Source organism: Aspergillus luchuensis, chromosome 4 (assembly GCF_016861625.1).
Source record: "Aspergillus luchuensis IFO 4308 DNA, chromosome 4, nearly complete sequence".
Lineage (NCBI taxonomy): Eukaryota > Fungi > Ascomycota > Eurotiomycetes > Eurotiales > Aspergillaceae > Aspergillus > Aspergillus luchuensis.
In genome coordinates this window covers 3,659,079-3,682,909 of record NC_054852.1, presented here as the reverse complement: position 1 = coordinate 3,682,909, position 23,831 = coordinate 3,659,079, and the positions used below count along the sequence as shown (strand labels likewise).

The following is a 23,831-nucleotide window of genomic DNA, read 5'->3' as shown; positions in this document are numbered from 1 at the left end:
CATCCACATTGGGCAGCTGCCTGCACCCACCCACGGATTTACGGATGTTTTGACCCTAATGGAAGAAGGATCCTTGCTTCTCTTTCCCACTTTGATTCTAGATCCAGCTGGCTTCAGCTGGCCCCAGTGGGGGCTTTCAGCCTGTCTTTGCTGTCGGTGATGACGTTACAGCTGCGACGCGTCGGGAGAGTACTGCAACATTGATCATCTGTGGTTATACAGTGGACAAAGATTCATTTTCTTTGAGGACAAGATAGAAAAGTAACATCGTCGCAAGGTTCTTGTTTGACATCGTTGACGAACTCTTTCGTTGTTTACATTCTCGGCTTTTGGATCGTGGACGGACAGTTCCATCGGCACCAAACACGACGCGTCTGATCCCGAGCTTATGCATCCGACGGAAGAAAGCAATGCAATCATCATTCCTAGCTTGATTCAACACGGAACCACTGACTAGTGCGCGTAGTTGCTTGCCCCAATTCCTTTCATAAGCTCCATTGTATCCACATCCTGTTTTGGTCAACCCTCATTAACTGCTCATTTCCCCATATTGTGTCCGGTGAGGTTCTCGCGCGTCCGCATTTCTCTTCATCATGCGACAGAACTTTCCTAAAGATTCTTGAAGATTGCATCACATATGGTACTCCAACACCAGGCGAGTACTGCGCATGGCCAACTCCAAATCTATTCAAGCTATTTATCCAAATGTATCTCCAAATCTAAGAGCACAGCATGACGACCCAAGACAGAACGCCCTATGTACATACACATCACGCAATGCTGGCCATGCTGCAGCTGCTCAACAATGCAGAACCAAAACCATGTCCCGAAACGTCTCTATATGTGTCGCAAAGTTTCAGGGGGGGTATGCCAATGTCGCTATTATACTACGGTGACTACAAGTTTTCCTTCAACGAGTCAGACAGGAACCGATCCTCCAGTCTGCGCATGACTTTGTTGGTCTGCTCCGCCAAACTGAGGGTCAAGATCTACAGCCAGGTTAGTGCATCGCCTAAGAGACTGGGTGTCGAACATCACATACCGTGTGAGGCAGAATACGTGCAAGATGGGCAAAGTACCCCTTGTAAATCGCCAACACACCCTCCGTCCTAATCGTCTTAAACAAGCAATCGAACACGCCCTTGTAGAGGTTGCCCGTTTGGTTGTACATTCTGGACATGATGGTGTCTGAAAAACAAGTTAGCTGAGCTCAGTCGCGTCGTAAGCGTAGAACATACCAGGCGGGTGCATAACACAGCAGACGACAAAGCCAGATGCCGTGCTACTGGCCAGGTGCAGACCTGGGCCATCTTCCATGCCCAGGTGCTTCATCAGGCGGCGCTTGGCGAAGAAATAGGTAGGCAGCTGAACGGAACTACCAAAGCCAGTTCGTACCATCGCCGCGCCAACTCCACGGTATAAGCCAGAAACTCCCTCCGTCGAGTGGATCTTCCGCAGACCATCAAACGAGTTCTTGTAGTTGTGCTGGGTGCCGACGGGAAGGAACGGGGAGAACGATTGCAGGCGAGTCTTGACCAGGAAAAAGGGCGAACCCGCAGCAGCTCCGATGATACCAGACGCAGCACCGGCGATGACATTAACACCCAGAGACTGAACTTGAGCATCCTGGTATATCGTGGTTGCCAGACCCTTGCGCAGCGGTTCGTAGAAACCCAGACGGCAACCATTGAGCAGGACTTGGTAGATATACTGCAGCGGCTGTTAGCTATACAAATACCGTGAGTTGCTGACATATGAACGTACAGCCGAGCCTATTCCCCGGAAAAGACCGCGGGGACCCTCATTTTGTAGAATAACCTTCACACCGTGCAAGACACCCCGGTATTTCTTGGCAGCGTCCTGCTTGGCCTGCAGTTCACCCTGCAGTTGCAGACTTTCGTATAATACCAATTAGCATCCGGCGACACAGCTGACGAGGAGTAATCCGCGACACTCCGAATAGGGGAGGAAGACTGTACCGAATCTTGACCGTCTCAAAGCTGTGAGTGACCGTCACTGCTCCGCATGCTGCAACACCTCCTGCGATGAATGCTCTATAGAGAACGATAGAATGCGTTAACGCGACCGTAATCTGATGATTTTGGAGGCACCACCACCACCACGTACCCTGTTGTTGTGGACATTGTATCTGTTCAGATTCGTCTCCGCTAACGGAGGGGAGTGGACCGAGTCTGCGCGCGGAAGGGCAAAAGCGAGGCCGACAAGGGCGCCGGTAGAATCGAGACGACCTGGCTGTTGCGTGAAGCGATGCTGAGTGCCCCAGGAGGGGAAGATGACAGACTCAGTGACGGTGCAGTGGAAGAGTAGGGTGAGCGATGGACTTGTCAGAAAGTCAAAACGGTGTCAGAGCTGAGGTGTTCATGCCGTGAGATTCGCTCCGCCATTCAAGCCTCCCTCCGACAGTTCCAACGCCGCTCGGATTGGTTTCCGCAGCCGATAATTGGTTAGTAATTGGCCACGGGATCCGCACTTTGCAGTCCAGAGCCTCCGACCTCGGCCAATCGGCATCTCCACTGCCGATGATAAGCGTCGGGCCGGAACAATATTACCCCGCAGAAGTCGGTCAAACGCGTCAAAATCCATCGTTAGGCGCGTCTGCTTCCCCCAAGTGACGACCTTGACTACTTCTCTACTCGGGTCAGTTTGGGTGGAATCCTTGCAGGTCGAGGAATCTCGGAGAAATAGCCGGGTAGAAGCAAAAGGATCTGTCTGGATTGTAAGCTAGCTTAAAGATCGTGGACATCCTGACAACTTGCATCCTATTCCCCGCAATCGCACTTTATCCATTATCTACCTAGTCAAGTCAAAGAATTATGGCGGAAGGTCAACCACAGCCAACGGCGCAACCACAGCCTCAGCAGCCAATCCTGCAATGCCAGAAGGTCTCGGATATCATTCGTAGCTTCCGTCCTACCAAGGTTAGTCCAATGGCTCTTGTGGACCGGGGCGCTCATCTAATTATCGGTTTCTTCCATCATAGGCATTTCGAGGCCCCAAGCAGGATACTTCCAATTATGTGACGTCGCTAGACTTTGATGACCAGGGTGATTACTTGGTAGCATCCGGCGATGATGAAACTATCCAGGTCTTCGACATCAAGGAGGGAAAATCTACAAAGTCGGTCCCCAGCAAAAAGTACGGCGCCCATCTAGCCAGATTCACCCACCACAGTCGCCAGGTCCTTCATGCGAGCACCAAGGTTGATGGTATGTCTGCTGCCACGCACCTCCATCCGTGTCCCTCATTCTGACCGACCTAGATTCCTTGCGCTTGTTGGACCTTCACAATGAAGGCTACATTCGCTACTTCCAGGGCCACACCGACAAAGTCACTTGCTTAGCTCTGTCTCCGGGCAGCGACTCCTTCATCTCATGCTCCAAGGACGACACCGTTGCTCTCTGGGATCTCGGCTCTCGCAATGCGCAAGGAAAGCTGAAACTCGCAACTCCATACCTTGTGGCCTTCGACCCGTCCGCCTCTGTCATCGCCATTGCCTCCCAATCAACCGCATCAGTCCTTCTCTACGACCTCCGTAACTACGACAAAGCTCCCTTCTCCAGCTTCGATCTTGCGCCGTACGAAGAACGGTATACGCCTTCTACCCGAGGTAGAGGGTGGACTCGCTTGGAATTCTCCAATGATGGCAAGCACTTGCTTGTCGGAACCGACTACCATGGACATTTCATTCTCGATGCTTTCGAGGGCACCGTTAAGGCCTTCTTGGTAGGCAAAGCCGGATCACCCGGGAGAGCTGCACCGGTATCGACAACCGGGAAGCCTCTCGGTCAGGGAGATGCGTGCTTCTCACCCGACGGGCGATACGTGGTTGGTGGTTCGGGAGATCATTCCGACATGCTAGTGTGGGATCTACAACAATCTCCTCCAGAGCCAAACGGTCTATTGCAGCCAATGACTAGACTATCACATCGCGGACGGACTGCCATCGTCGAATACAATCCGAGGTACAACATGATTGCGTCTGCCGACAAAGAGACTGTTTTCTGGCTTCCAGAGGACCCTTCCAGATCTTCTGAAAAGTAGCGAGCCACCATGCCCCCATCACCTGCTGAGACGACCCCGACAACAGCGATGAGATCTGCTGGTCTAAACACCACTAATTGCAAGAATTGAAAAGAAATGCTGTCTGATGTAGACGACTCTGAATGCTCGATCATTTTAGTCGTCGTCCGATCTAACGTTAGAGTCTTCGAACTAGTTGGTCTAGTTCTTTCGATTCTTTTCTTTGCCTATCAAGCTCCTGGCAGTATCACACACCCAGATAAGAGGTCCCTCCAAGCCGTCATCCCCATCTCTGTGCTTCTCGATAATGGACTCAATCTCCTTGACCACGGTCCGATTGCTGGAGATCGTCGCCAGTCCCGCAGCCCATCCGTACAGAAACACACTATAGTTGATATCGGAGAGGTTCTCGGCCACCTTCTGATAGACGGGCGGCAGTTTTGCTGTGTCTCTCGCAGATGCAATCACCGACTTCGCTTCGACCGTCTTGACGGGAATCTTCCAGTGTGCCGGTATCTCATAATCGGACAGCTCCTGGTATTTCTTGATGAGATCCTCTCGGCTATATGTATCGTAAGGGGGCTCGCCGAGCAGAATCTCCATGCGCAACTTTTCAGTCTCGGTGCCTATGATATTGACGATCTCTTTCATCCGTGTTGCAGCCTCCTCGACACACACTAGTTCATAAGCATCCATCGCAGGCCACAGCTCCGTGGGCAACAGAGGTCGCTCATGCTCCACGGCGATCTGTCGATTGATGGCCTTATGATGCTGCGGAGACTGGGTGATGTGTTTGTAATGCGAGAGATCTGAGACCGCAGCAAGCATTAATGTGCAGTCAACATTGATAGTGGAAGTGAAGTGTTTGAACGGCTTCGGAAGGAGGTGGGACAAGCCCTCCTGTGTACCAGTCACAGCATATGCCTTGTCACCACAATCCACTTTAATCCCATAGCCTCTAATAATCTTCAAAAGATCATCAATCTCCGCACAGCTTCCCTCGCGAATCCTCGGCGCCACAAACCGCAGCCGAGGATGTCTATACCTGACTCTCGTAGCATTGGCCGCGGTCCTCAAATCTTTAGCCAGCTTCACCAGCTCAATCTCATCCTCATCCTCATCGTCCTCCACATGACCATTATCCCCATCATGATTCCGTAGAACCGTCCGAGCCTCCCCATCCTCACTCTCAGAATCAGCCTCCCACCCCTTCTCCGCCATCTCAAACAACAACCTCGACTCCGCAACCGTAGACACCTTCACCCACTCCTCCCCATCATCAGCAATAATATCCACAAACACACTCTTCTTCTTATCCCTCCCGGACTTTTTCTCCGAAACCCCATTATCACCATCATGCCCCCAATAAAACCTCTTCCCAAACGCAACCAACCCACGACACGTATTCTTCGCAATGGCCCAAACGGCCTCATAAAACGGTAAATTCGAGGACTTCAACGTATGAACCAGTCTTCTCGCCGCCGAGTCATCGCCATCAGTCGCTCCAACATCGGTATTATTATTATTATTATCCTCCCCATCGCCATCGCCCTTCGTCGCCTCAGGCAGGTTCTGCACCTGCGCGCCTAATTTCTCCAACGTGCGCAACTCCGACAGCACATTCGATTTCAACGATCGCACCTCCACGATCTGGGGGTTCCGTTGGGTTTCCACCAAAAGGGCCTGGAACTCGCTAATCTCGGCGAGGAGGGATCGACATCGCGCGAGGAGGGACGCCGAGAGCTCTCGACTGACTTGGAAGGCAGAGATCTCGATCTCGCTAGAAGCGGCGACAACGTCGTCGACTTGGTTTCCGGAATGCGCCATGGTGGGTGGTCGCTCACGTTGTCTTTGCTTGAGCTAGCTGGGGGGTTTGAATTGCGGGTGGGTTGGGTTCGTTAAGGGCGAAAAAAAGGAATGGTGGAAGTGGTGTTGTTGATGTTGACGTGTTAGGGGAGATGGAATCATGGAAACCGACGGAATTTTTCGTGAGTCATGGCACTGCACTGGGTAAGCAGGCCTTGTTGGAGACGATGCTCGGCGCCGGACTGGTCACTCATGGTGGCCCTCGCGTGCGGATGGAGAAGTTGTTTCTATGGGGGTTGTGCGGGAAGTCACCACTAGTTAGTTAACGTTAACGGTAGTATGACTTAAGCTCAGCCAGGTCGAACTGGACCCTGAATCGGATTGACCCGGCCCGAACCAGGAACATGTAGACGTCGGGGCCATGGGAATACACGCTGATGACGCTGGGTAGATGGGTTCACACTCACCCCGATTGCATGGCTTCGCTGTGTTTTGCTTTGCTGGGCTCTCTTTGTTTGTTAATTGATTGTACTTAGCCATGGCAACGACCTACCGACGTCGTAGTACGCATTATTTATAGCTTCATGTAGTTACTGAGGGTTGAGGAATTTGAGGCGTTCAGGGCCATTTTAATTGCTTCAAACGGTGAAGCACCGGCATAGCTAGCTGTTTCATCCATAGTGGGTTCGATCAGTCATAAGATTATCAGGAAGATTAGGGGGGGAAAAGAAAAAGGTCTTCTACATAAAAGTCCGAATACGTACAGTCGGTCTCGAAATTCCACTGACATTGAAACACACAACAATCGTTTTCTCAGCCCACTGCCAAAACCTTAGCGGGGAAAGTTAGAGAGCGCCCCCCCCGGCTTGCAAATGAGGGTGGCCAGAAATTTTAATGGTACAATATCTGGAATGTGAATAAAATGGTATCAAATAATGGTTTATACTGAAGATTGATTAATATATATAGTAAGTCAACAGGGATACAAGTTGCGAAGTCAGCGGGTGTGAGTGCTGTTGGATCTGTAGGGAGTGCGTGTCTGGGGAGAGGGAGTGTGGTTGGGGTTAGGGGGTAGGAGGTATGAGGGCCAAAGGCTTAGATGTAGGCGAAAGGTGATGTTATGTGAGTAGTAAGGTATTAAGGAACAACAAGGCAGCAGCTTGATTGAGTCTACCACCGCCTACTGAATGGTACTCTTGAGCCCTTACTACTAGATCTGGGCTCTGCAGAGCGAGCGGCAAATTCAGGGTACTAGGTGACCGGAAACTAGAACTATGCTCTTGAGCAGACCACATACGCCAGGACGATCTAATTCATCCTGTATCTATCATGATAGAACCTCCAAGCTTGGCGCAGAGTTTATAGAGTCTAAAGTCGTCCCCGTGGCGGGAGTCTCAGTCTGTCATTGATCGGCCCGTATGCATGCATGCAATTGATAATATTGTGATCCACAGGGAGACTAGACCGCAACCGGCAGATGTGATGTGCTGTCTTGCGTTGATAGAGTCAGTAAGACTCCTGATAGTTAAGAAGCTTGGGCTGTTTGCTACAGTGCTAATCATCGGTGGACGTGGCGGAAAATGCTGGATTACATTCTGGTGAGGTCGGATAATAGTTGACGAAGTTGGGGCATTCTACGGAGATGTCTCAAAAAGATTCAAGAGTTTGCAGTGATCGTCATCTAGAAAACAACCGAGAGAATTGTTCATAGCACTACCCAGTGATGACAGAGGCGCTGGGCTAAAGTGATGATAATCGGCTCTAGCTCAAACACGGTGTGGCTACCCGACCCCTGTCGGCGTTGGGTAGGGCAGCAGGAGTCTTAGCAGTTGATACGACGGAGGGGCGCCAAAAGCAAACATGAAGAACACCGCTGATGGTCGCAAACCCGCCACCTTCGCAACTAACTTTACTTACCTGCCTCTCTCCCCGTCCCCACTCGGGCGATAACCGGAACCAAACATGGCCGAGGAATGTTATGAGCCGGAAGATGCCTTCAGTACCACTTTGGTGTCTGATGGCAAAGACGAACAGACGGTAATAGGGTCCCCAATGGCGCCACACGGTTCAACGCTCACATTCCGGATAGGCCTTGCTGTGTGACCAATGCCGGGGCCTCGAGCTCACAGTCGACAAATTCATAATCGAAGCAGGACCTTCACTGATCCATATGTCCACCGCTCAACACTACCAGCCGACAAAATCCGAGGGGAAGTTCCGAGTCAAGTCAGGTCGGAACTGGGAGCACTTCAGTACCTTACAGAGGCTTAAGGAGCGACGGCAAACCTGTCCACTCTGCGACCTGATATACCGGGCAATTAACCGGTATGGGAAGAACATTGATGATGATACGTCTTGCTCACTTTCCTGGGAAGTCCACGGAAGAGCGCCCCAGAAAAGTGGGAAAGGGTTTGTTAATAAGACCCGCCGAATGAAACTGAGTTGGGGGGAGATCTCAGGTAGCCGGCGGGAGGTTTATTTGATGCTGGTGGCGCCCCATGACCCTCTGCAACCTAATTCCGACGCCTCCGCCAAGTATCGGAAAGGCAATCATTTCTTAGGCCGGAGTCTTGGGGATCGGAAGGAGAAACAGGCCTTGATCAAGAGTTGGATTGACCTGTGTGTGAAAGACCACGAGCTATGCCGAGACAATCATGGTAGCGATGGGGAGTTCAGGAATCTCATCAAGCAATCCTATTTCGGGGTTGTCGATGTGGCAGACATGCAGCTCAAGTCACTGCCCTTGAAAGAGGATGGATCACCCGAGCCTTATGTGGCCCTCAGCTATGTCTGGGGCCAGAAGGTGCAGGACGAGCCCACATATACCACAAACCGTCGAACAGTCATGACCCATATTCTGCACGGGGGGCTTGAGACGGCGTGGGAAAGACTGCCACGGACGATACAAGATGCAATGCTGCTTGTCAGCCGATTGGGCTACCGTTATCTTTGGATCGATTCACTTTGTATTGTCCAAGATAGCAAAAGCTCTTGGCAATTGAACGCCAGCGCAATGCATCTGGTGTACGGCAATGCCCAATTCACCATCTGTGCCGCTGACGGTGAGGATTCCTCCGTTGGACTTCGTGCAGTGAAACCGGTCCTACGAACCATGCGACCGGTGGCAAGTCCACGGGAGGCTATGGCTTCGGTATTTGACCCTGAGGATCTGAACGAGGTTGATTCACAGCCTATGAATGCTGAATGTGGTCCTGGCGTTCGCCTCATGGTATCAAGGCCATTGGAAGCGGTTATCGGCGATTCGATCTGGAGTAAGCGTGCTTGGACCTTTCAAGAACGTATTCTGTCGCGCCGCTGTCTCATTTTTGCTGAGGGTCGCGCTTATTGGCAATGCCGGGAGATCAGCATCTCACAGGACATTCACACGGATGGACGTAGCAAAGGGCTGTCGCTCGATCCAATCACCTCTCCACTGCGAACACTGCAGCTGTTGCAAAGCCGGCCTCTATGGTCCTACATGTCGTACGTCAGAATGTATTCGGGGCGTCATCTGACGAACCAACGTGATGCACTCGCTGCCTTTCGTGGCGTGTCGTGGCTTTTAGAACGTTATATGAATACCACATTCGTTTTTGGTCTGCCAGCCTCTCACTTTGATCTAGCCCTATTGTGGAGCCTGTCAGAGGCTTCGAGTTGGCGAAAACCAGGTCGCGGGTCACAAATTCGACAACAGACTTGTACCGTTGACGACCAGGGGAACTGTACCTGTCGAGCAGAGCACGATTATCTCCGGGGCGAGGAATTTCCCACTTGGGCCTGGGCAGGGTGGATAGGGGCAAGAACGGAATATCAACCGGGGATGTTGGAAAGTTGTTCAGGAAACATTCAAGAATGGCTCGTTTCCCACACTTGGATCCAGTGGCATGTTCGCGATCAGAAAGGGCGTTTGCAACCGTTGTGGGATTTTATATCGAGGGATTCTAAGCCACGTTCTGATCCAGCACCCCAGGCCAAACGAGATGGGCTCTGGGGAGGCTATCCAGCACCGTGCTCTCTCAGCTCCCAGTCGCGGCATTCAGAGGCTAGAAACGGATCGTCGAGAAGACGGGCTGATTATTTTGAGGATACTCGGCAAAGCCGATCGTCAAACCTTTCTCAAGGTGATCCGTCCAGTTCCGACTCGGATTCCTCGAGGTCTTCGCCATCGAAAGGTCGAGACCCCTCAAGACGCCATCCTCGCGAGGATACGTCAGAAGGCGCAACGGGTACAGAATCTGGTCAGTAATTTGGTAGAAAACGCTTGAGTATTGGACTACTAAACCAATTTGTAGGAAGCTGGGGTGCATATCACTCCATGTCGGAAAAGGTCTCACGAGGTCGCCGTAATGGTGAAAGACACCGCAACACCCACAAATACGCATACAGGACGAACAAACACTACAGACTTCATAATTCGAAGAGGACAGTGCCTGTAGGGTCTGATTCTAGCTCGAATGATCCCGAACTGAATCGACAGGGTAAAGCCCTACATGGTGACAAGTTATATCACTACGCTCCCCGACCACCAATGCACGCCACAATCAATTCCCAAAGTCTGCCTAGAATGGATAATTACGGACGTCTAATATCAGATAGTATACCTCACGATGACACAGAACTGGCTGCAATTATACCTGACAGTCCCTTCGGGGTGGTTCGAAGAAAGGTAGGACGCAAGAAGAAATCATCGAAGACCCCGCGGTTCATGCCAATTCTCCAATTCTGCACGTGGCGTAGCGAGCTGTATGTGATGGCTCGAGATCCTTGCAAGATACCCGTAGCCAAGGGTTTAGGCGCTGGACTGCGTTGGTGTGATATCGTCGATACTGAGGGAGATTGGTGCGGGAGTATTGTTTTAGATGAGGAGAGTGCTGCTAAGCGACATGGTCATATGTGTACCTTCATTGCATTGTCGGAGGCAAAAGGATTCACCATGGATGAATGTCCCACTTGGACGTACTATATTCCCAAGGAGCGGGAGGAGTCGGAATGGGACGTGTACTATGTGCTGCTCCTGGAGAGAAAAGAAGAGCACGGACTTTGGGAGAGAGCAGGCTTGGGGAAGGCTTTTCAGGCTGCATTTCGCGGTGATGTTTGGGCAGAGATAAAGCTAGGCTAGACTTGTGTTATGGATACAAGAAATTGGGCAATATTGGGAAGGAGAACAAAGAACTCTTTGGTCCACGATATCGTTTTGTCTAGCATAAGACTAATAACGTCTCGAACGGCCCGGCTTTTTTTTTTGCGCAGCCTAGAGTATTGGAATGTAGAAAGGTCAGACTTAACGTGCAATCCGTTAGACATTGATCTGGCAATCACGTAATATAAATGCAGTTATATTAACGCTGGACAGTCACACACTGGAGGTAAGCACTATTGTTCGCCAACTTTCCGTCCCTCTTTGAGTATCCTGCCCCTTAACCACGCGCCTCCCACACAGATAAACTACTGCTTCTCCTGTACAGAGACTGGGTTAAAGAGATGATATATTTATAATAAATCTCTATTTAGAAATATAAATCAGGGCTCAGGACTCAGCATTTTTAATAGAATTTTATATAAAATTTTTCTTTAAGATCAAAATTTCGTTTTTTATTATTTTTTTTCCAGCTCCTCCCTCCCCTGTAAGAATATCTGTATATAATTTATTATTTTATACTTATAATAGTTTAATTAACTGCTTATTAATATTATAATTTACTCAGTTTTACAATATTATTTTTTTATATATCTCTTGTATAATTAGAATAAAAATATTCTTTTATAAACTAAAAGTAAATGATTTCTTTACAGATAAGTATAATATCTTATACAATCTAATATTCTTATTTAAGATTTATTCTTGTGGGCGTATGATTTAGAGCGTTCCAACGTAGCTGGAAGTTGTTCCTCACTGTAGGATCAGTGCAAGTGATAATGGACAGGCATGGGATACTAAGGCTTGTGTGAATGCTGAGATAGAGTTACTGACGTCGTGCATAATGATCAGTGAAATGAAAACATTGCTTCATAACTGGAGTTACATATGGTAGTAAATCTATACAAAATACAGGAAAAGATATCGCTCCTCCATTACATTCGAAGCAGAAAACACACGAAACACTGAACAACGGGGAATACACCATAGGCCGAACGCCATCATATGCCTGCAAAGCCAACTAACACATGAAGAATACCAACACTTCCAATTTTCCCCGAAATATAGCAACGTAGCCGCATGTCTCCGACAGTCAAGACAGTCAAGACAGTAGACAAATAGCAATTGCGAGAATGACTTTTTTGGCCTGCAATTTTAGGATGCCAATGCCCACGACGGGGCACGTGTGGCTTCGGAAGCCGCATTTAGTCCTTGTGCTTGCCAGTAAGCCGCTCTCGTTCCCCGGAGTTGCGCGGCGATTCATCTTCGTCGTCAGACCATTTGTCCCCGTCCTCGCCGACAGCGAAGATAGTCTCACCGTCCAGGGACTCCCGTTGACGCGGGGCTGCAGGCACAGGCTTGGGAGGCACAGGTGACAGGTCACGACGATGCTCCGAACCGGAAGGTTCTTCGGGTCCACCAAAAGCGTCCTCTTCATCCAATGCACTACCGAAGGAACGAATCTCGAATCCGTCGTCGTCTTGCGCAATCTAGCATGTTGTTAGCTTATCTTCCATTCTCGCACACTTGCTCCAAACAAGGCTTACCTCGTCACTCATAGCGAACCGTCTGTTGTTAGCAGTAGGACGCCACAGATAGGCGACGAATCCGATATCGAAGAAGTACACCAGGTTCAGCCAGCCGTCCAGCACAAACCATCTGGACTTCCAGTGCTCGGGGACGAAGCTGGCCTCGCTACGTCCTGCAAAGGCGATAGAGTTGATAAAGAAGAAACCGAAGATGACGACAATACTACCAAGAATGCACCACCAAAGCTTCTTGTACATCATGGCTTTCGTCTTCTGCTTTCTGTCGATAAGGTCCTTCATTGTCGCATTCAGGGAGTTCAACGTCCACACGTAGAATGCCGTGAGTGTACCAGCAAGAGGAAGCACGATGAGCAAGACGAGCGGGCCGGCGCTGTCCGGGGTAATCGACAGACTGGCGACAGCATATATCACAGCGAAGATGAAGTGCGTGATGGCAAGGATACGAACGTAGATCATCGTCCGACCAAGCGACGGTTTGACAACACCATAGCCCATGCACACTATCAGCAGGAGGAAGAACGAGAAAGCGTTGCGTCCCGCATTCAGTACAGCGACTATAACCATCAGTGCCTTTGCGCCGGTGTTCAAGCCGTTGCGGTTTTGATAGTCTGAATGAGCGTTAGCAAAGGTCATCGGCGGTATAAGCGTTAGACATACCGTAGAAGCCCCAAGTCATCAACTGCTCGACAATGAGGAAAACAAGGATCGCGGTGATGTAATTTTGAACAGGCACTATAGACGATTAGCGGATAGTCACTAGACACCCAAAGCCTGTACTTACAGATATCGTGACGGTTTTGCACGTAAAGGAATGCCCAGAACCTATTGAGCATAAGCCCCACCCTGACTGAACACTGCAACATTAGAAAATACTTACAGACCAACAACTGCGTAGACGATAGTCAAGCCACCATAGAACGGGAGCTTTGCGATCTGCGCAGCTGGAAGTTCACCGTATGAGTTTCTGAACTCAATCACGGCCTTGTAGTCCACGCCGGAGTATCCGTATGTGCTGACACAATAAAATCCAGTCTTTTTGATAGGATAATTGATGGCCGCGGGATCATTTAGGTGAACTGCTTTGGTAACGACGGGAAACTTGGAGGCCTCGGTGACATTCGAAGCAAGAATGAAAGAGCCGACTTGGTCTTCCGAACAGAGGTTCGCCTGCACACTGGCCTCGTCACAGATAGTTTCCCTTTCCTAAAGCCGCATATATGAGTTGACCTATCCAAATATAATCATGGTCAGGGAAGGGTGGTCGTACCCCAGAGTCACCCGGAACAGGCCGGCCGATGAGATTCTCATCGGACCATTCGAATATGACGAGACTGACGAGAGGATCGCTATCACCAGACTGGGGTTCTTGGACGAATTTGGTCAAGATGAAGGGATCGACACTTCCACCCCAAGCTTTGCGACTATACATTCCCGAACAACGCTGTCGATGGGCTTCATCTTGTGTCTGCGCGGGAAACGGATGTCAGCAGCGAGCCTCAGATTATGGTGAAAGACAATGCGCACTAGTTCAACTTCATTTGCCAGCACACTTCCTGCCAGTAAGGCAGTTAAGCCAAGGGTCCGAAGCCAGCCTCTCATTATGACAATGAAAAAGGAGCTATGCGGTAGGGTGCCTGGCAGTAGGACGGAGCTCCGGAGTCGCCGAGAGCAGGGTTTAGTTGCAGCCCTGGATCATAAGAAGCTCCAGGTACAATTTGAGGGCAAATTCAACGGAGGAAGTGGCCTTCTCAGGGGAAGTCGGCAGAACTCGGATGTGTTGGGAGACCGAATGATGTTTGCGACGATCTCACGAAGCGTGGCTTGAACTGCTGAAACCGGGGAAGCCGCGTGTTGTTGACGGGGGTCCCGCCCATGGGTATTATCTAAGCCCGTGCTGCCAGTGGCTCTCTGCCCGCCGCCGAGAAATTCTGCCTGGCGAAAATCACTCCCCACCCGGCATCCCGCGTGAAAACTAATCACTATCTACAATTTTATCTGTATGAACCCAGTCTTGCACTCCGCCCCTGACACCCACCAAAATGCCCGGAAAAGAGCTGCCTGATCGCTGCATGAACTGCCATGAGGCCGAACCGGCCTTTACATTGCGCGAGCGTTTCGTGTGCCAGTACGTCTCGTCTCCCCTCTAGTATACCTGTCGCCGCTTCTAGTTCATACTGATCTCAGTTACCCCTCCATTCAGAGAATGTTATATTCGGTTCTTGAACTTCAAGCCCTTCAGGCGCATGGAACGCTATCGTCTCCGGAGGAATATGCCACAGACCGGTCCCTGCAAATTGCTGCTCCCCCTTTCGTACGGCGTCTCCTCCACCGTGCTATTGCACATGCTGCACCAGCAGCTGGAGGTACTACGCTCAAAGAAACACGGCCCCGCGGGCTTTGAAATCCTCGTCCTCGTCGTTGAGCCTTCGACGATCTCCCCTGTTCCTCCGCACGAAGAAGGCTTTGCACTCGCGCAGCAAACCTTCCCACTCTGTTCCTTCACCCGGCTCCCCTTCCACAGTATCTTCGAGCTTGACCCGGATGTCCATCAGATCATGTCGCAGTATGCTGGGGAGAACTTCACAGATGACACTTCTCTATCCGATGAGGAGCGTTTAACCCGCTTCCGCAGGTCGATCTCATCAGCCACTTCCAAGTCCGATGTCGACCAAATCTTGTTGAACAAACTCGTCGTTGCTTTCGCAAAGAAAATGGAATGCCGTGGCATAGTATGGGGTGACTCGGACAGCAAGCTTGCCGCCAAGACGCTCGCCAACGTTGCGAAGGGACGCGGGTCTGCAGTGACGTGGCAGGTGTGCGATGGAATGTCGCCGTTCGGTCTAGAATTCAACTTCCCGCTTCGGGACGTGTTCACGGCAGAGATACGCACCTATGCCACCCTCTTTCCCGAGCTTGCTGGCATCATCGTTCATGATGAGCCTCCCTCCGAGAATACGCTCACGAAGAACTTGTCGATCGATGAGCTGATGATCCGTTATGTCAGCACTCAGGGTGCGAAATACCCCGGCGTCATGTTGAACGTGACCAGGACTGCCAGTAAGCTCCAGTCGTCTGGTACATCTATCGGCGGACTGCAGTGCGACTTCTGCGGGGCCTTCATGACTACGAACGAAAACATTACGGGCGAACAAGGCAACGAACAGCTTCAATTTTGCTACGCCTGTGCTCGGTCCCAGCCCGAATTGACCTGTTAAATCAAGGTTCATTCACATATTCATCTATACCGCGTTTGTGGGTAGGCATTATTATTTTGACTGTCCCGAATGTATTCTCTCTGTGAGATCATCAATGCCGCCGAGAGGGCCGGGAGTTATCGATCACTCCAGTCTCAAGGTCATCCTCCGGTTGGGCTCTTCCTCCGAACCATCTGCCTTGTGAACGGCTTTTCTTGGGATCCCGTGCTGCTTGAGGCTTCGCTGGTCCATCAGTGTTCCTACTGTGTGGCTGGCCTTTGTGGCTAGATGGCTCACCCGAAGTGTCGTCGTCATAGCGGTCGAACTCGTCCGGCAAGCTCATATCCGCTGTATCCTGCCTCCTCTCTTGTTTGGCAAGCGCCTTGGCCCCTTTTTCCCGCAAATGTTTTTCCAGAAGCACGGCATTCCGCGTGTTGCATTTGTACACGGCATCAGCAACGTCACCAATGAAAGGAACCAGGCCGATAAAGAAATCGATCACGATATTCATGAGCATCATCATTCGCAGCCGCGATGGGAGGCCCCCATCGATTTTGTCACAGGTGTGCACCACCATCAAAGCCAATGCAGCATCTGCTCCATCTCCAATACTGTTTGATTCCTTGATGAGTCTCGGATTGAACACCATGTGCAGGGATTCCAACTTACAATGGGAATAGACCTATAACACTTCCCCATCCGAATCGGATTCCACACAGGCTAAAGAGACATAAGTCCAAGCGATACGCCCTTCTTTTAACTTGCGTCAGAACCTTGCTGTCGTTCTGCGACAAGCCGGGAGGGACTGCTTTGCGTCGCTTTTGTGTTTTCTTCCCGAAGGCGCGATTCAAGCGTGACGCGGGAACCTCTTCGAAGTAGGGGTCCTACAGCAACACACAGTCTTAGCCCATAGTTTGCCACAGTAGGATGGTTCAGAAAATGGAATGGGTTTTACTTCTTGTCCAAAATGATTCCGGGCGGATTCTGCGAGAATCTTCTTGCCCACTAGATTTGCAAGTTGCGCCGACATAGCTTAGGGGGTGGCAGAATCAGATGATGGAAGGGACTTAGAATAAGGGGAGGAAAGGTCTGTGTTAGAAAAGAAAGAAAAAAGAAAGGGGACGTTGGAATGTGCCGGATCGATCAGGCACCCTCTTCAGGAGGGGATGCTTGGCTGACTATATAACCGCCAAGCTCTCAGGAGCAGACGTATGTATGTTCTGTGAAGATTTGATAAAGAATCTCCGATGTAAGCGCCTTATTTTTGGACCAAGGGGTTTCGGGCGGCTTTTTAAAACCATGGGATACATTGTGCGACAACCAGTCAACGACAACAACGTCGACAATGACCTGAATATCTGGAACACGAGCCGCGCATCGACGTCATTGCATGATCCGGCGCGACCACCAGCAGACATTACGTAACCCCCCTCACATCTCACTAGCCACATTCTTGATACCTGTGTGTGACTGCGCCACAGTCAATTACATGTGGCGCAGTCAGCTGGTTCCCCTAAGCGGACTAGACTAGTTGGTACTAGTAAACTAACTAATGAGTGACTTCCCCAACCCAACTCATTCGCAGCTCACTCACTCTTAGCCGTCCTCCATTATTGTTAGGCCGTCGGGTGTCGACCACAAGAGCCACTTTTCCCTCACTCTCTACCCACCTATCAGCGCTTCTTCTCTTGGTTGGAGGTAGATAACCCATTGGTTTTATCCTCGAATCCCTGCCTCCTTAGCCTTCTCGCACAAAGTACGCTTCAGGGTTGGCGCTTGCCAAGCACCCTTCCTTGAAGCTGCAGCAGCGCGCTGTGCTGTCCCCTCAGTCCTCGTTCGCTCCGCCTCGTGCTCTCTCCGCTTGACGCTCGGAGAGCTCCTTGCCTGTCCTTACCTCTGCTGAAATGCTAGAGCACGTTGTCCAGTATGACAGAAACAAAGATGCAGTTGGAAGACTGTGAGTTTCGCCTTGACGCTTGTCTCCCCCGCCCGTGTGGCTACGGTGACCTCGGCTGTGCTAACTTGGATGGCTCCGGGCAGGGCTGGATGATTTATGTGTTCGCTTTATCATTAACTTACCCCGAGAAGAGCTCGAATCTGTTGAACGCATCTGTTTTCAGGTTGAAGAAGCACAATGGTTTTACGAAGACTTCATTCGGCCGTTGGATCCGGCTCTCCCGTCCTTGTCCCTGAAAGCCTTCGCTTTGCGCATTTTTCAGCATTGCCCATTGATGTCCCAATGGTCGCATTATCATCATATCACCGCATTCTCCGAATTCCTGGCCTACAAAACCCGGGTTCCGGTGCGCGGTGCCATCATGCTTAACGATGACATGGACGAGGTGGTCTTGGTCAAGGGTTGGAAGAAAGGCGCCAACTGGAGTTTTCCACGAGGCAAAATTAATAAAGATGAGAAAGACATCGACTGCGCCATTCGAGAAGTCTACGAGGAAACTGGTTTTGACGTTCGGGAAGCCGGATTGGTCCAAGATGAGAAAGATGTCAAGTTCATCGAAATCACCATGAGAGAGCAGCACATGAGGCTGTACGTTTTCCGGGGCGTGCCACAGGATGCTCATTTTGAGCCGCGTACCCGCAAGGAGATTAGCAAGATCGAGTGGTACAAGCTGTCGGAGTTGCCGACACTGAAGAAGAGCAAGCAGCAAGATCAAGGCTTCGCCGTCGCCAATGCGAACAAGTTCTATATGGTAGCTCCGTTTATGCATCCACTCAAGAAGTGGATTGCCCAACAAAAGAGGCTTGAAGGAAAGACTCCAGGTGGCCCGAAGCTGCCTATGCAGAACGACATGTCGATCGACGAAGCTTCCCATGCCGTGCACAGCTTCACACCGAACCAGGCGGCTGCGGAAATGGCTACTCCCAGTGACTTGCCAGAACTTGCGTCGACTCAGGACGCCTCTGCTCACCTTAAGCGCCTTCTCAACATTAACAATCTGGTTCCTTCTGGAAATACATCGCCGATCATCCATGCACCAGTCTCAGGGCCTAGTGCCTCTAAATCTAATGCTCTTTTAGAGCTGCTGCGGACCGGCTCGTCTCGTGAATCCCTTCCACAAGCCAATATTCCAGAGCAGCAATCGATGCCGGCCCCTCTTCCAGGGAGTGTGCCTCCTGTGAGTCGTCCTTATCCCGCGATGGGCTTCTTCCCGGGCTTTCCCCAGCAAGGCCCTCATGTCGGCGTACCCCCCAGCTTGCCGTCATACCCACAGCCCAATCACGGTCCTGTACCACATCTACCAGCATCCATTGCCAATGCAATGCCTCATGGCCAGTTGAATCAAAGACCGCTCTCTGCTGCTCCTCCAGGGCCATCTGGTAGTGTTCACGGAACTTTCCCCCCTCAGCAGTCGCTTGCATCACACTTCCACAAAGACACAGGTTCGCTGGCAGAACTCGCTCCCGCTCCGCAGAGTCAAGCCGCCCCTGCCCCCTACCATCGAACCGGTGATCCTCAATTCTCTCAATCAGGTCATCCTTCCCAAGCTCTCGGTGCGACCGTGCCACCGGCGAGAAATTTGCCTCCACCCAAACTTACGAGCCATTCCCTGGCTCTGTTGAATGTTTTCAAGGATGACTCGACCAAAACACCCAAGACGCCCAAGGCGAATTTGGTGTCCCATACTGGACCGGCGCAAGCCAGTGAACGAAGGCCCTCCCAACATCAGGATCATCTCCTTAATTTGCTGAGAGGGTCTCCTGCTCCTGCTGTCTCTGGGCCGGCCGAACTATCGGGTCAATCAGTGTCCCCGGCCAGAAAACAAGTCCTTCAACGACCCCGGGGGGACCATAGCCCTGCGCGGCGCAGTTCGCCCGCGGCTAATCCATGGACTTCTTCGCCAGCCTCTGGACCGACCATGCATACTTCACAACCCGGAGCTCAGAAGCCATCAAGAAAGGCACAGAATGGGCCGAATCGCAAAGGACTCAGAAGTGAGCAGGCATCGGCTGTTACGGCCCCTATAACAATCTTGGCAAGACCGCAAGCCGCCAAAGAACAGCCTCCTGCACGCGCTTCTCCGCAAACTTCCCGTCCTCCCTCCCAGCCTAGGGGTCCGAAACCCAGTTCTCCGGAGCCACCTAAACCGTTCCAGCCGCAGATTCTACGTCGCTCTGATAACCCAAATGCGATGAATCTTCTCCCGATCCGGACTGCACTCAATGAGAGTCAAAATCAACAGGCCGCCGCACGCTCCACGGAGTCCCCTCGGCATTCGCAACCTCAACCCAGCTTCGACCGCAGACCGAGTCAAACTGTCGCGCAGAAGGAGATGCTCCTATCACTCTTTGGCAAAACCTCTGTCTCTCCAAATATTTCCCCTGCGGAACTGGGCGCATCTGTTCCGAAACCGTCGCAGCCTTCTTCTGTCGTTAGTCCACTGTCGCCGGTCAACTTGCCCGCTGTTCCTAACGTTGGCCAGACACCTCATGAAATGGAGGATAGTCAGGTATCTAATGCCAATAAGGTCTCTTCGCCTGTCAATAAGGCTTTCTTGCTTGGGTTTCTGGAAGGAGTTGCTAAAGGACACAAGTAACTCGGTCATTTTGCTTGATAGAGTCCGTTAGCTATACATATGCGTCTCTAATGGAGTTAGCGGTTGATTGCTTTATGATCTTGAATTCGATTTGATTTTGTCCATGCTACAGAGAACCCTCCACCCAGCTACACTTTCCCATGCGTAGTAGATTCTCCCTTTTGGGCTAGCTCTTAAGACAGATTATGTCATGTTTATATTCTGCCTTTTTCCACCGCCTTACCGACGATGTCATTCATGGGCCTCTGATTTGTAAACGCTACGCAGAACCAATTCCAGTATCAGCCCACGAACATGATGCGTTCCAGCCCATCTACACGCACAATATGTGCGCAATGTCTCGGCCGCAATCGATACTTCTCCACGACCATCCAGCGTTGCGCCCCACGATCCACCACCCCGAACCCACCCTCCCCGCCAGCGACCGGATATGCACGTCTCACAAACCGCGGATTAATCTCCATAACGGGCCTAGATAGCACCTCATATCTCCAAGGCTTAATCACCCAGAACATGCTCATCACGAACGACCCGAACCGTGCAACCCGTCGAACCGGCTCCTACACTGCTTTCCTGAACTCCCAAGGCCGAGTGCTGAACGACGCTTTCCTCTACCCATTACCCCAGGCAGAGGGCACATCACCGGACGAACACGCATGGCTGGTGGAAGTGGACAAGAGTGAAGTCACAACTCTCTTGAAACATCTCAAAAAACACAAACTCCGCGCGAAACTCAAGCTACGTGCCCTGGATGAGGGAGAGCGCACCGTGTGGGCCTCATGGAAAGATCATAGTGAACCCCGGTGGGCAGCATACAACCTGGATTCCCAGTCACTTTCGCCCTTTGCCTCGTCTTCTGCGACGGTTACCGGATGTGTAGATACCCGCGCACCAGGATTTGGGTCCAGGCTCATCACGCCGGGTGAGGGAGATTTGACGACGCATCTGGCGGAGGGAGAAGGCGAGGGTTATGGATCGGAGGTGGGTCTGGGCTCTTATACCGTGCGACGGATGTTGCATGGCATTGCGGAAGGGCAGTCGGAGATAATCCGCGAGTCCGCGCTTCCGTTGGAGTCTAACATGGATATGTCGCGGGGTATTGATTTCCGCAAGGGATGCTATGTCGGTCAGGAACTTACGATCCGGACGCATCATACCGGTGTTGTGAGGAAGCGTATACTGCCGGTTCAGTTGTATAATGGGGATCTAGGCGACTTGGGGTCGGCCGATATGCCGGTGTATGACCCCTCTGTGGATGTGGAGTTGCCGCCATCCGGGTCGAATATCTCCAAGGTCAGCGCGCGCAAGGGCCGTAGCGCGGGCAAGTTCTTGGGCGGTGTTGGAAACATCGGACTTGCTTTGTGTCGATTGGAGATGATGACGGATGTTGCTTTGACTGGTGAGGGGACTCAATATAGTCCTGATCAGGAGTTCAAGGTCTCATGGACTGGGGCTGAAGATGGATCGTCTGAGTCTGGCGAGGTGAAGTTGAAGGCACTTGTCCCAGCTTGGACGCGAGAGCACATCTACAATGGTGGAGTGAAGAAAAACCAGGGGCGTAACCTAGAACTGGAGGGACAGCGAGCCAGAGAACTGTTGGAACAGTTGGAGGAAGAGGAGGAGTCACGATGAAATGACCAACTGCGTCAACAATGTATCATAGATCAAACGTGTAATATATTGTCAAAAATATACCGGTAAATACGATGTCTTCATGTCTCATTCGGTAAAAATGCAAAAGTAATTGATAATTCAAAACGTGAGGGTATCTCTATGCTTGAATGAAGTGTCTAAGAATACATAGCGCAGCACTTGATGCTGCTGTTCGAGTTCATCCGACCATATAACGCCTTTGTAAATGCGCACCATGGCCTCGAGTCATTGGAAATATATCGCATCTATACCTTTGCTCCAGCCTCAGCTGCATCTGCAGCTTCATCTTCTTTCCTAAGCTGCTCTTCAAGGGCCTTCCGTTCCTTCTCCCGTTGCGCATTTCTCAATCGCATCAGCGTCAGCTCCGCCATACTCGGGGCGCTCGAGCCATTGGTTGAGCCAGCAGGCGCAGATTGCGCCGACTTTGACGCCGCGCCAGCAGCAAAGGAACCGAAGGATGGTGCTTTTCCGGGTTTCTTACCAGCAGCATCTGACGCTGCTGACTTCAAACCAGCAAAGTTGAAAGATGGTTTGGGAGGGGCGGCGGAAGGAATTGGTCCTGAAGAGTTGGGTGCTGCGATGCCCTGTTCCAGGGGAGTGGAAGCAGTAGAATAGCTGTTGGCTGCAACACTCAGGTCGGGTTGGCTGCCAGATGCCCAGAAGACAGATTCGATGGCAGACCACTCGCTATCCGCTTGCCCAACACTCTGACGCATTTTCTTCTCACTGTTCAGAACAGCAAAGTGGGCGCTGACAATGGAAGCGAATATCACCACAGCTGTCGCAACCGTCTTCTTCTCGCGGTTGTCTCCGATACGTTGTCGTTTGTCCTTGAGGAGCAGGATGTTCTCGATCTCGCCGTAAGACGAGAATAGAGAGATCAACCGATCTTTATCCAGATCCAGACCGCGTCCTTCACGTACCCAACGCACCTTGACACCTCGTTCTAGTTCCGGAACATTCGTGCCACCCTCTTTCGAGCGATCAACCTTCTGACTACTCCTGTCCGCCGCCCGTTGCGCCTCTTCTTCCTCCTGGCGCATCAGCTTTTCCTCCTCCTCCATTTCCTGCTTCAGTTTCTCCTCCGCCTCACGTCGCCGCCGTCGTCCATCCTCCGCAATGCGCTCAATCTCCCTCTGCAGCTTCACTTCAGCATCGTCATCAGCGCCGCCCCCCATCCACGGTCGCTTTACACCGCGTTGCGCACCAGCACCACCCATCGCCGCAGCCCCCGCGCGCTCCCTAGCCTCCAAGTCCTCCCTCATCTTCCTCTTCGCAGCATCCATCATATCCCGCTCGCGCTGCTTACGCTGGCGCGCCTCCCGCGCATTATCGTAGAGCTGCCGCACCGACGGATCGGAAAGAACATCGTAGGCGATCTGGAGCGTATGGAACTTGTCGATGTCCGCAGGTGTGGGGTTCGCGATCTTATCGGGGTGGTACTTCAGAGCGGTTCGGCGGTAGGCGCGACGAATTTCTGATTCTGCAGCGGCCGGGGAGATATCGAGGAGGGCGTAGAAGTCTTCGTTGGAGGCCGCGTGGGCCTTAAGGTCGTCTTTTGAAGCCATGGTGGTGCGCGTTTGGCCGTCGCGGTGATGGTTTTAAGTTCAGACGTGGATTGATTCTTCGGGTTTTGTTATGCGGGGTTGATTTGGTGTTTTAGTTGGCGATGCACGCCTCTTGGAGGTCTTGTGTTGGAGAGATGAAAGAGGAGAGAAAGTGGTAGCAGAAACCGATGAAGCTTCAAGTCGGGCTTGGCGGAGGGTCTGGCTGGCGGTGGCGGGTTTGGCTCGGCTTCACTTTGTCCAGTAGTAATAAGAGCTCTTTTTGCCAGACACAAAATAATTCGATGTTGACGTTTATGTTATCTGTTATTCGCAATGTCTCTTGGAATTAT

The 23,831-nt window shown here is 51.5% G+C and overlaps 10 protein-coding genes across 10 annotated transcripts; 5 read left to right on the top strand and 5 right to left on the bottom strand.

The window, feature by feature from the left end:
- Window positions 1-1,012: 1,012 nt before the first annotated feature.
- Window positions 1,013-2,144, bottom strand: OAC1 (putative mitochondrial oxaloacetate transporter (Oac); the record flags this gene model as incomplete). The annotated part of the gene is made up of 5 exons (XM_041689717.1): window positions 1,013-1,188; window positions 1,239-1,710; window positions 1,765-1,894; window positions 1,980-2,054; window positions 2,128-2,144. The coding sequence occupies 5 exons, from the start codon at window positions 2,142-2,144 to the stop codon at window positions 1,013-1,015; spliced, it is 870 nt and encodes a 289-aa protein (XP_041543374.1).
- Window positions 2,145-2,834: 690 nt separating this feature from the next.
- On the top strand, window positions 2,835-4,062 carry SWD2 (WD-repeat containing protein SWD2; the record flags this gene model as incomplete). The annotated part of the gene is made up of 3 exons (XM_041689716.1): window positions 2,835-2,939; window positions 3,002-3,227; window positions 3,281-4,062. The coding sequence occupies 3 exons, from the start codon at window positions 2,835-2,837 to the stop codon at window positions 4,060-4,062; spliced, it is 1,113 nt and encodes a 370-aa protein (XP_041543373.1).
- A 180-nt stretch (window positions 4,063-4,242) lies between these two features.
- AKAW2_41292S (uncharacterized protein) lies at window positions 4,243-5,868 on the bottom strand (the record flags this gene model as incomplete). Its single annotated transcript, XM_041689715.1, has 1 exon — window positions 4,243-5,868. The coding sequence occupies one exon, from the start codon at window positions 5,866-5,868 to the stop codon at window positions 4,243-4,245; it is 1,626 nt and encodes a 541-aa protein (XP_041543372.1).
- Window positions 5,869-7,809: 1,941 nt separating this feature from the next.
- On the top strand, window positions 7,810-10,966 carry AKAW2_41291A (HET domain-containing protein; the record flags this gene model as incomplete). Its single annotated transcript, XM_041689714.1, has 3 exons — window positions 7,810-7,884; window positions 7,937-10,085; window positions 10,140-10,966. 3 exons carry the CDS (start codon window positions 7,810-7,812, stop codon window positions 10,964-10,966), a joined length of 3,051 nt encoding a protein of 1,016 aa, XP_041543371.1.
- A 1,223-nt stretch (window positions 10,967-12,189) lies between these two features.
- On the bottom strand, window positions 12,190-14,133 carry AKAW2_41290S (putative integral membrane protein (Ptm1); the record flags this gene model as incomplete). The annotated part of the gene is made up of 7 exons (XM_041689713.1): window positions 12,190-12,474; window positions 12,532-13,142; window positions 13,192-13,266; window positions 13,316-13,356; window positions 13,412-13,737; window positions 13,802-13,999; window positions 14,059-14,133. The coding sequence occupies 7 exons, from the start codon at window positions 14,131-14,133 to the stop codon at window positions 12,190-12,192; spliced, it is 1,611 nt and encodes a 536-aa protein (XP_041543370.1).
- Window positions 14,134-14,573: 440 nt separating this feature from the next.
- On the top strand, window positions 14,574-15,749 carry NCS2 (uncharacterized protein; the record flags this gene model as incomplete). The annotated part of the gene is made up of 2 exons (XM_041689711.1): window positions 14,574-14,659; window positions 14,735-15,749. The coding sequence occupies 2 exons, from the start codon at window positions 14,574-14,576 to the stop codon at window positions 15,747-15,749; spliced, it is 1,101 nt and encodes a 366-aa protein (XP_041543369.1).
- Window positions 15,750-15,840: 91 nt separating this feature from the next.
- AKAW2_41288S (DUF4112 domain-containing protein) lies at window positions 15,841-16,758 on the bottom strand (the record flags this gene model as incomplete). The annotated part of the gene is made up of 3 exons (XM_041689710.1): window positions 15,841-16,339; window positions 16,398-16,612; window positions 16,684-16,758. 3 exons carry the CDS (start codon window positions 16,756-16,758, stop codon window positions 15,841-15,843), a joined length of 789 nt encoding a protein of 262 aa, XP_041543368.1.
- An 896-nt stretch (window positions 16,759-17,654) lies between these two features.
- On the top strand, window positions 17,655-20,281 carry DCP2 (decapping enzyme complex catalytic subunit DCP2; the record flags this gene model as incomplete). Its single annotated transcript, XM_041689709.1, has 2 exons — window positions 17,655-17,685; window positions 17,769-20,281. The coding sequence occupies 2 exons, from the start codon at window positions 17,655-17,657 to the stop codon at window positions 20,279-20,281; spliced, it is 2,544 nt and encodes an 847-aa protein (XP_041543367.1).
- Window positions 20,282-20,575: 294 nt separating this feature from the next.
- Window positions 20,576-21,913, top strand: CAF17 (YgfZ/GcvT domain-containing protein; the record flags this gene model as incomplete). The annotated part of the gene is made up of 1 exon (XM_041689708.1): window positions 20,576-21,913. One exon carries the CDS (start codon window positions 20,576-20,578, stop codon window positions 21,911-21,913), a length of 1,338 nt encoding a protein of 445 aa, XP_041543366.1.
- A 266-nt stretch (window positions 21,914-22,179) lies between these two features.
- On the bottom strand, window positions 22,180-23,502 carry AKAW2_41285S (putative cell cycle control protein (Cwf23); the record flags this gene model as incomplete). The annotated part of the gene is made up of 1 exon (XM_041689707.1): window positions 22,180-23,502. The coding sequence occupies one exon, from the start codon at window positions 23,500-23,502 to the stop codon at window positions 22,180-22,182; it is 1,323 nt and encodes a 440-aa protein (XP_041543365.1).
- Between the last annotated feature and the right edge of the window lie 329 nt (window positions 23,503-23,831).